This window comes from Heterocephalus glaber, unplaced genomic scaffold (assembly GCF_053883595.1).
Source record: "Heterocephalus glaber isolate CG9 unplaced genomic scaffold, H.glaber_assembly_v1.0 deba00001429, whole genome shotgun sequence".
NCBI lineage: Eukaryota > Metazoa > Chordata > Mammalia > Rodentia > Bathyergidae > Heterocephalus > Heterocephalus glaber.
In genome coordinates this window covers 23,554,641-23,565,395 of record NW_028258294.1, presented here as the reverse complement: position 1 = coordinate 23,565,395, position 10,755 = coordinate 23,554,641, and the positions used below count along the sequence as shown (strand labels likewise).

General features: G+C 44.0%; 1 protein-coding gene across 1 annotated transcript in view; it reads left to right on the top strand.

Moving 5' to 3' along the window:
• The first annotated feature begins 2,127 nt into the window (after positions 1-2,127).
• Positions 2,128-10,755, top strand: part of Slc35f2 (solute carrier family 35 member F2) — a 54,365-nt gene continuing 45,737 nt past the window's right edge. Inside the window, exon 1 of the mRNA XM_004856507.4 lies at positions 2,128-2,640. Within this exon, the coding sequence (XP_004856564.1) occupies positions 2,531-2,640 (110 nt within the window). The 5' untranslated portion in view covers positions 2,128-2,530. The remainder of the gene's footprint in view (positions 2,641-10,755) is intronic.

The following is a 10,755-nucleotide window of genomic DNA, read 5'->3' as shown; positions in this document are numbered from 1 at the left end:
CTAACTTGCTGAGAGACCTGGAGCCAGAATTGTCTGGCCCACACCTCCCTAACCTCCTGCCCCACAGAAACCACAAGAGATAATTAAATGTTTGAAGCCACAAAGACTTGGGATGTTTCCAGACATACAATAGATAATATAAAGTTTTTGGTTATGGAAGGTGCTTAATAGCAGTTTGTTGTTGTTTGTGTTTTTTGCACTTGTGGTAAGTAAGGTTATCATGTGCAAAATTCCTAACATCTAATACTTTTTACAGTAAATTTCCTTTGACAAAAACATGTGGACTGGTGCCTTAGATTAACTCAATATCTTTTAATCCTGATACCAACCAAAATAATGTTGACTGGTCAATACTGCTTGGGAGATGTGCTCATTTTGGAGCAATACTAGAGGTACTATTGTCGTCCCCCCCCCTCCATTTTGGGAATCCCCAAAACTTAGGGCTTTACATTGAGCTTCATTTCCAGCCTTTTTTATTTTTCACTTTGAGACAGGGTCTCACTAAGTCGCTAAATTGCCCAGGTTGAGCTAGAACTTGTGGTCTTCCTGCCTCAACCTCTCAGAGTGCTGGGATTACAGGCATATGCCTCGATGCCTAGTAATAAAATCTTTTGTTTCTTTCCACCATCCGCTATTTTATTTTAGATTGGGGATTAAACCTATGGCCTCCAGCATGCTAAACACCTGCTAAGCACACACTCTTCTCCTGAGCAACACTCTCAGATCTCTTCAACCCTTTCTTAAAGTTACTTATGTTGACATGTATTCTACACTTTTCTCCATACCATATATATGCATATATTCAAATAAAATCTGATTTAGTAAGGAAAGACTCTGAAGTTCTTGTAGACGGTATACTTGTAATTCTTGAAGTTATATTTCATTTTTCAAAGTCTATTTTTTCCCCCCTTAGACTCTACTTACATAAGTGTCCAGTCCACCTGGGAGGCTGAGGAAGAAGGAACACGAGTTCCAGGACTGTGCGGGCCACACAGTGAGTTCAAGGCCAGTGAACAGCGTACTAGTGAGACTGTCTCAAAAAACCCAGATGAGGGCCGGGGATTTAGCTCAGTGGCACCGGGTCTGCCTCACGAGCACAAGGTCCTGAGTTCGATCCCCCGGTACCAAAAACAAAAACATAAAACAAAACCAAATAAATACATAAAAGGTCATCTTGAACATACCCTTTTTTAAAAAAAAAAAATTTTTTTTTTAACATACCCTTTTTTTTTGTTCCCCTCCTCCCGAAAGGAAGGACGTGGAGCAGGAGAGGTGGCGGAGGGGATGTTGGTATGCAAGAACCTTTTTTTCGTTTTCCTAATCTCCTTTCTGGAAACAAGGGCTCAACCAGACCCACCGACCTCTTCCTGTCACCCAGTCAGGAACTTTGCCACCTCAGCTTTCGGTTCTCCTCAGCCCCGCTCAGTCCCAAGGTCTTGGGAGGTGTGGTCTGGGGACCTCAAGGGGCGTGGGACGGGGGCGGGACGCTCAGGAGGCGTGGCATGGGCTCGGGGGCGCGCAGAGCGCAGCCTGGAAACCCTCAGCAGTGCGGAAAGAAAGGCGCGCGGCGGGCCACCCAACAAAGACTCGCTTCCGGGATCCTTTTAGGCTCTCACCCTTATTTGGGGAGGAAGGGGAACAACCAAAACGGCTCTTCAGTTCCAGTTCGACGGGACTGTCAGCCGGGCGTGGTGGCGCATGCCTGTAAACACAGCACTCGGAGGCTGAGGCAGGATTGCCCGCAAGATGGCAAGATCGAGGCCAGCCTGGGCTACATAGTGAGTTCAAGGCCAGCCTGAACTACATAGCAAGGCCCTATCTCAAAAAACAAAGCAAAACAAACAAACAAAAAAGATGGGGCTGTAGTGTATAAATCAGAGGGAGAGAAGCTGGAGATAAAGCAGAGGCCAGTCCTCCCTCCAATTAGCAAAGTTCAGGCAGTGACTAACTGCTTCTTTTTGTTTTGTTTTGGGTCTCACTACGTAGTCCAGCCTGGCCTTGAACTCACTCTTTGGCCTAGGCTGGCCGGAAGCTGACAGCAATCCTCCTACCTCAGGCTACTGAGGGCTGGGATCATGGGCGTGCACCACCAAGCCTGGTTTAACTCCCTCCTTCTTAGGGTGGGACAAGCGAGGACTCAGTAGCGATAACCCTGGATCACTTCTTTTGCTGAGTTCCAACAGGGAGCCATATAAACCTGAAATGCACCTTGAGTGCCGCCCAATACCAAAGCTGGACTGCTAAACTGGAAAAAAAAAACCAAACCCGCCCATTCTCCTCCTGCCTCCCCAGCGGTGACCGGCTGTAATCTGCGAAAGTCTCGTCTGGCCCTTGGGCATCTGGACGGTTAATAATTGGTGGCAGAGGGAGCCGGGCGAGGAAAGAGGGGAACGCGAGCGAGCACGCGATTCAGGCAGAACCAGCGCCGCGCGCGAGCCGGATTCCCGCCAGCCGCACAGGCGCCGCCTTCCGTTTTGCGGGTCCGGGCGCCTCGGGGAATTCCGGGCGCGCGAACGGCGCGGGGGTCCACATGGAGGCCGAGTCCTCGTCCGGCCCCGGGGGCCCGCAGCCCGGTGCGCTGCAGCCCGCGCGCGCACTCGGGAGCCTGCTGCTCAAGATCCGAGGCAAAGTCTTCACCTGGTGAGCGGCGCGGGACGCGCGGGCGGGTGGCGCGCACGTGTGCTGCGCGGGAGCAAAGGTGGCGACTGCTCGGACTTCGGCTCCCGGCGCCCTGCGCGCCTTCCGAGGGTGTTGCGCCTCACCTGGCTTCCGAGGCGCGTGGTGCCCCTCCCTTGGCTCCCTTGTAGATCATAGCGATGTATTTCGGAGGATTTGGGGGAAATGCACCCGGCTGGCATTGTTGGGCGGGGCCTTCCTGACCTCCGGCGGGGAGGGGACCTCGTCCCCAGGGATGCGGTGAAGGAGGGTTGCCCACCCTCGAGTCTGGCAGGTGGATGAGCCCCACTTTCTGGCCGCGCACCCGCCTTCCCTCCGCCTCCCATCCGGTCAGACCGGGCCAGGTGATCTCTAACATGAGCTCACTCAAATAAGAAATCCAGGTTAAGTTTTGCACAGCTGCCTGCCTCATTCGTGGGCCCGAGCGAGGTGACGTGGTGGCCACCTGCGGGGCCGGAGTCCAGGGAAGCCTTTTTCTGGTATCCCAGTTCTCTGTGGGAAGGTTCTTAAGGAGTTGGCAGCGACTCCATGGAAAGCACTCCTGTGGTTATTGGAGGACTTTGGATAACGAAAGCCATTTACTGAGCAGTGACTCAGTGCCAGGCGTTGTGCTTAGCAATTTGCCTGAATAATGACATTTCATCCTCACTTTGGGAGGTGGCACTATTGTTATACCCACTCTGCAGACTGAGAAACAAAGAAGCTAAAGCAGTTACCTGAAAGGGTGCTGCCAACGAGTCTAACCTGCACGGTAACCACTTCTGGCCGCTGGCATCTCGTAAAACGCACGTTTCAGTTTTTTCCTTTGTATCGACAAGCCGAATTCCTCTTTAGAGATTGTAAAAAGCCGTACCATTTTCAAAACTAGATCGATAAAGGTGTATACATTCTTGTTGTCTGTATTTTTAAATAGATGCATGCATTTAAAGGAGAAAGTTGGCCAAAAAATCACCTTATTCGCTCTGTCTCCTTTAGTTGTGTAGGTCCTGATAATGTAGTTGTAAATGCTCAGCTAGGAGGCAGTATAGTGGCACGGCTAAGGGCATAGATTCTGGATTCAAATCCTAGCTGGACAGCTTCAGCTGCCACTTAATTTCTCTGTGTTCCAGTTTTATTATTTTAACATTTAATTTAATTAATTTATTTTTTGAGATAGGTCTCATTATATAGTCCAGGCTGTCTGTGAACTCAATATCCTTGTATCTCATCCTCCCAAGGGCTGGAATTACAGGCGTGCACCACCATGCCCGGCTCAGTGTTCCTGTTTTTAAAATGGAGATTGTGTATGGGTATGGTGGTGCATGCCTGTAATCCCAGCATTCTGAGAGGCTGAGACAGGAGGAATGAAAATTCGAGCCCAGCTCAGGCAATTTATTGTCTTAGTGAGACCCTGTCTAAAATTTTAAAAAATGGAGCCAGATCCAAACACTCAGAAAGCTGCAAGTTTGAGGCCAACCTGGGCTTCAACCTGGGCTACATAGTGAGACCATCTCAAAAAACTTAAATAAATAAATAAATAAAATTTAGAAAATGTCTGGAGATGTAGCTCAGCATGAAGGCCCTGAGTTCAATCCTAAGTAATGAACAATAAAATAAAATAAAATTCAGACAAAACAGTAGCAGTACCTACAAGGCCTAGAAGTGTAGTTCAGTGATATAGCACATACTTAACAAGTGCAAGGTCCTGGGTTCAATCCCTATCACCAAAAAACCCCCTCCAAACCAAAGCAACAGCAAGAAAAAAACCCCACAAACCCCCAAACCTCAAGATGGTGCTTACCTTGTAGGAAGATGTGAGAATGAACTGATGGACTACACAGCAGTGGGCAGACAGATTCTTCCTCATTTCAGTGCCTGTGTGGCTTAGCTATCTTCCTTCCTGGCTAGTGGGAATGTGTGGTGATTCTCTGGGAGATGCCAGCAGACCTGAGGTTGGGGCAGACCATATGGCAGATCTCTGTTTAGCGAGATGTAATAATATTTTTCTCATAATATTCTATGTTTTCAGAGTCACAGGGTGTTTTACAACCTGTAGAGTCTAGTAGCTTCCTAAACATGAGATTTCTTCAGCCTCTGAATGTACATTCTTTTGTACTTCCCTGGGGTTTTTTATTTTATTCCTCATCTTTGGATATTTGTGGGTATTTTAGACTCCCAATAGATGAACTATCCCTCTCTCCCTCCTTTCCTTCTTCCCTCCCTCCTTTCCTCCTCCCCACTCTCTCTCTTTCTCTCTCTCTCTTTTTTGAGACATGGTATTCCAGATATTCAGGTTGGCCTTGAACTCACTGTGTAGTCCAGGCTGGCCTCAAACTCTCAGTAATCCTCCTGCCTCAGCCTACCAAGTGCTGGGATTACAGGCATGTGCTACCATGCTGGTTTATCCATTATTTCTTATACTTAGTGCTTTCAACTCCATTACTAAATCTCATCTCCCAAGTTCTAGTTTAGCTTAGTGAATCCCCGTCCCTGGCTAGGGAACCATGGGGGGTTGGCTAGAGACTACTGAATAGGTATGATGTGTTATCACCTATGAACAGGGTATGGAGAGATAGTTTGCAACCGCACAGCTCTTTGCTATTCCTTTTACAAATAAGAGGCAAGAAGGGCCCTTGGCAACCTGGGTACTAACTATTGGGGAAAGTTTGAGCCCTAGAGTTGGTTCTGTTATCATAATAAGAAGCATATATTCTAGGTGACCCCAATTCCTCATGTACTTGCCTCTTTTAGGGTAGATATAACTTTTCTCTATGATTAATAGATCAGGCTACTCATTCAAGTTTATTGAGCACTTGTGCTAGGCATTTGTGATAATGAGCCCCATAAGTTTCCAAGTAGACTGACTAGACCTTCCCTTCCCTTCCCTTCTCTCTCCTCCCCCCCGCCTCCCCTTCCTTTTTCTTCTTTTATTCTCTCTCTCTTCTTTTTTTGGTAGTACTGGGAATTGAACCTAGGGTCTTTTCACTGAGCTATATCCCCAGAACCCTCCTTTAAATATTTTTGAAAATTTTTATTTTGAGATAGTGTCTTACTTCGTTCCTAAATTGTCCAGACTAGGCTCAAAGGCTCAAACTCCTGGCCCTCCTTCCTCAGCCTCCTAATTGCTGGGATTACCGGAGTGCACCACCATGCCTGACAATTGCTCTTTAAAGTTTTTTTTTTTTTTGGTACCGGGCAATGAACTAGGGACCTTGCACTTAGAAGGCAGGCAGTGGCACCACTGAGCTAAATCCCCAGCCCTGCTCTTTAATTTTTACTTTTGTCACTTATTGTTGTCAACTCAAATGAAAAATACTGTAACAGAAGGCCATGGATTTTCAGAAGTACCTAAGGGTACTTATTTTATACCATTAGGTAGTTTACATTCTGACATGTAAATCCTAATCTATTGATATACTTAAAATGCATATGTATTTAAAAAATAATTTAAAAAATGCATATGTAATCTGTCTTATTACAACCATCAACTTTAGCAAAAACTTTTATTTATTTACTTTTGGTTTTTGAGACAGGGTCTCACTATGCAGTTCAGACTGGGCTTGAACTCACTATGTAGCCCAGGCTGGCCTCAAACTCACTGAGATCCTCCTGCCTTAGCCTACTGAGTGCTAGGATTACAGGCGTGTGCCACTATGCCCAGTCTAGCAAAACCTTTTAATTAGTATTTGTCTTTTCCCTATCACATAGATGGTAAACTTTTTGAAGGCATAGATTTTTATCAGATTCTTTTTGTAGCACAGAGCTAGACATGGTTCATTCATTTGCCAAACTGAATAACATTCTAGACACTAGATTGGCTTTTCTGGCTATGGTGGTGAGTAGGATTTAGTTACTACTCTCAAGAAAGCTCATAATCAAAGTGTAGTAAGAAGTTATGTTAGGGGCTTTTATGGCACAAAGTAGGGCAAAATCAAGCTCAACAGAGTGAGGCAGAATCGGGGAACTTTAAGCATCAGTAAGAGTTTTCCAGCTGGACTAGTTGGGGAAAGGTAGTCTGGGCATGGCACTACCCATGAAATATGTTTTTCTGTCTTGTTTAACGGAGCAGGTAGGTGACTTTCCCAGGACATATGGCTAGTTTCTAGAGACAGAGCTGAGATACTTTCGTTTGATTCGAAAACACAGACCTGCTTTATTATTTCTGAAATCTCACATCTTTTTCAGTCTGAAAGGTTTTGGGACTCCTCTCATCACCTTTGCTAATGGTTTGCAAACTGGGGCACTTTGGGTGTTTCCTGGAAGTTCCTTAGGGTTCACGGTGGGGGACAAGTACAGAGTTGGAGCTGGTGAGCCTCTCTGTCAGCTCCTGATGCCCACAAGATGTGTTACTGTTACCTATTTGTTTTACAGGTGGGCTTTCATGCAAGATGTCTTAGTCCATTTGGGCTGCAGTAACAATACTGGAGACCATGTGGCTTATGAACAACAGAAATTTATTTTTCACTGTTTTGGAGGCTGGGAAGTCCAAGGTCAAGGTACTTGGAGATTAGATGTCTGGTGAGGCCATCTTCTCCCAGAAGGGGTCAGACAGTAATCTGCAGTCTTTTTTATGGGGGCATAATTCCAGTTGTTACCTAAAGCCCCACCCCCAAATAAATACCATTACATTGGGGATTATATTTCAACATATGAATTTGGAGGTACTGATCAAACATTCATTCTGTAGCTGTGTTGCCTGAAAAAAGAGTCCAAACAAGTCTGAAAGCCACTGGTTTCTAGAGAGAGCTTAAACTGCTGCTGCTGGTCCCCTTTCTCTCCCTCCCCTTTCTTCTTTCTGTTTACCTGTATGTAATAATTATTTTTCATTGGTTTTTTAAAAAATTGTGGTAATATGATTCAGAAGCGTTAAGGATATTTACAGTGTTGTGCAGCCATCACCACTGTTCACTTAGAAAACCTGCTTATCATCGCTAACAGAAACTTTGTACATGTCAAACAGCTCAGAATCTCTTTCCTCCCTGAGGCCCTGGCAGCCACTGGTCCACTCTCTGACTCTCTGATGCTGACTTGTCTGGCTGCCCCATATCAGTGGATTCACATGGTATTTGTCCTTTTGCAAGAACTTAAGCTTCTTGACAGGAACTATAAGAAGACCCTCCATGTTGTCAGCCCACTGCCCCCTCAGCTCATCTCCCGGCCTGTCCGTCTCTAACTTAGTAGTTCCTTCAGCAACACTGACACACCTGTGCTTCCCCTGTGCATAGCAGACCTGCACTTTTGCCTGAGTCATTCCCTCCCGGCGCCCTTTGCTATCTGACTTTGTCCTGGCAGCTTGAAATTGGGGCATCTCTGCTGACTCTTTCAGTCTTTCCTCACACACAGAACCTTTTATGTACCTGTTCCTAACTCGTCACTGCACTTAGCGTATTTAAGATTAAATATAATATCTCTGGCCTGGAAGTATACCTTAAGGGAGAGGATGTAGTTCAGCTTGGAAGTCCGTGTAATATTTTGTGCTTGGCACAGAACTGAAATGGTGGCAGTTCTTCCTATTTTGGAAGTAGAATTGATTTCTAGGAACTATAAAAACATATTTGCACCCACATTTGGTAAATAAGAGGTATGAGTTAAGGCCGAAGTAAAATTGGCTATTTCTCAAGAGGAGCATTTAGAAATATTTCAAAAGTAGCCACATTTGTGGAAGATGCATACTGCACCCCTAGAAAGCCCCTTGTGTATATAATAAGTTTTGGTAAGTTTATTTAAAAACTGCAAAACCTTCCTTCTGTTATTATTTAGGGAGTACCATAAGAGAGAACTTTTCATTTTACACAGGTTAATTTTCCAGATAACTTCAGGCTTACTCTCTTAAGCATTAAAATTTACTTTTAAATACAGTTGAACAGCTCCATTTATATAATGGATTTCTCACTTCTGCTAATTCGTTTGTTTATAATTTTTTGGCAGCATTTTCCAATGTTTAATTGGCTTGCACTGAACAATTCTTGAGGGTGGGCCAACCCATTTAATTACTTAGTGGGTCCATTTGCAACAAATCCTCGAGATTTTGCCAATAAAAAATAAGACATTATTTAAAATTCTTCATGACACATCTAAAACAGATGAGAATATTCTTTTTTCATAAACAAAGTGTATTCAACATGGTACTTCTTCTGTTTTTTTTTTTTTTCGGTACTGGGGATTGAACTCAGGACCTTTCGCTTGTGAGGCTGGCTCAGTACCACTGAGCTAAATCCCCAGCCCCCTCTTTTCTTCTTGATCATCATTGTGAACTTTATTCTGGTGAGTAGTGATAATATGCTCAGGGGAATTAAAGTGAATTACTTCAGCTTGTCACGTTTCTTTCGGGGGAGGATTAGCGAAGCATATCTCTGGAATCCTGTGTCCTTTTGAAATTATGGTTTCTCACCCCCCTTTTGGTGTCTACCCAGTTAACACTAGAGGAACCTGATAACCCATTTCCTACAAACTGCTGGTAGCGAAAGTGTAAGCAAACCTTGAAAAAGACTTGAATGTTTTCGTTTTAATCAATTATAAAAGCTCTTAACCTGCAGATTTTAGGATGTTTATTTTGGATGGTTATGGGAGTCTGTTAATTAAAGTCATTGGATAAGTGATCCATCACAAAATTTGGCTAGTTATGTTGATGCAGAGATAGATCCTTGAAAAACTAGTCCAGTCCAAAACTCTGTTATACCTATTTCTTAAAAACCAGTGGGGTTTTTTTTGCACTTTATTAAATTTTTTTATTGGTACATTGTAGGTATACAACACAATTACATTTCTCATTCGGAATTGTAGCTTTACATAATGTATCTTGGTTCTTATTTTTTCCCCATTCCTAGCCCTCCCTTCACCCCCTCCACCCTTCCCTATTTACAAAGACTTTTCCATTTTTTCCATTTCTCATCATTTTTCCTTTCCCTTCTTTCCTTTCCCCTGCCCCTCCCACTACCCGACCCTTTGGGACCTTTTCTTCCTATTTTGCATTATCGATTATTCATTCTAATCATTGGTACATTTTAGGTATACAGTATAATGACATTCATCATTGGAAATTTGCACCTTTACATCGTCTCTCTTGGTTCTTATTTTTCACCCTTGCCCAGCCCTCCCTTCAACCCCTCCAGTCCTCCCTATTTACAAAGATTTTGTTCCTATTTTTCCATTTTCTCATATTAATCCCATTCCCTTCTATCCTTTCCCCTATCCTTCCCACTTCCTTCCCCTTTGCCCCTTTTCTTCCTATTTCACATTACCTATTATACATTTTAGTCCTTCTTTACACTTTCACTTTCTCACACCAGAGAAACTATTCAGTATGTATACATGTGTGTCCTATTTATTTCACTTAAGAGTATTGCCTCAATGTGCATCCACTTAGCTATAAATGTCTCTAATTTCTCATTTTTTATGGCTGAGTAGTACTCCATTTTATAAAAAACCCCACATTTTCTTTATCCAGTCTCCAGTTGATGGGCATTTGGGCTGTTTCCAAGTTTTAGCTATCACAAACTGTGCTGCTATAAACATGGGCGCACATATATCACTGTGGTATGATTCTTTGAATTCTTTGGGGAAGATCCCCAGCAGTGGAATAGTGGGGTCAAATGGGACTTCCAGTCCTAGTTCTTTGAGGTATCTCCATACTGATTTCCACAGTGCTTGCACCAGTCTACACTCCCACCAGCAGTGGAGTAGGGTTCCTCTTTCCCCACAGCCCCAACATCATTTGTTATTGGTTGATTTCATGATAGCAGCCATTCTTTCTGGAGTGAAGTGGAATCTCAGCATTGTTTTCATTTGCATCTCTCGAATGACCAGTGATGTTGAACATTTTTTCATGTATTTATTTGCTATTTCTACTTCTTTGAGAAATGTCTGTTCATTTCAGATGCCCATTTTTGGATTGGGTCTTTAAATTTGGGAGGTCTGATCTTTTTAAGTTCTTTATAGATTCGAGATAGTAGACCTTTGTCTGAGGAAGAGCAGGTGAAGATTTTTTCCCACATTGTGGGTTGTCTCTTCACACTGCTGGTGGTTTCTCTTGCTGTGCAGAAGCTTTTTAATAAGAAGAGATCCCACTTGTTGATTGTTTATGCTAGTTCATGGGCAACT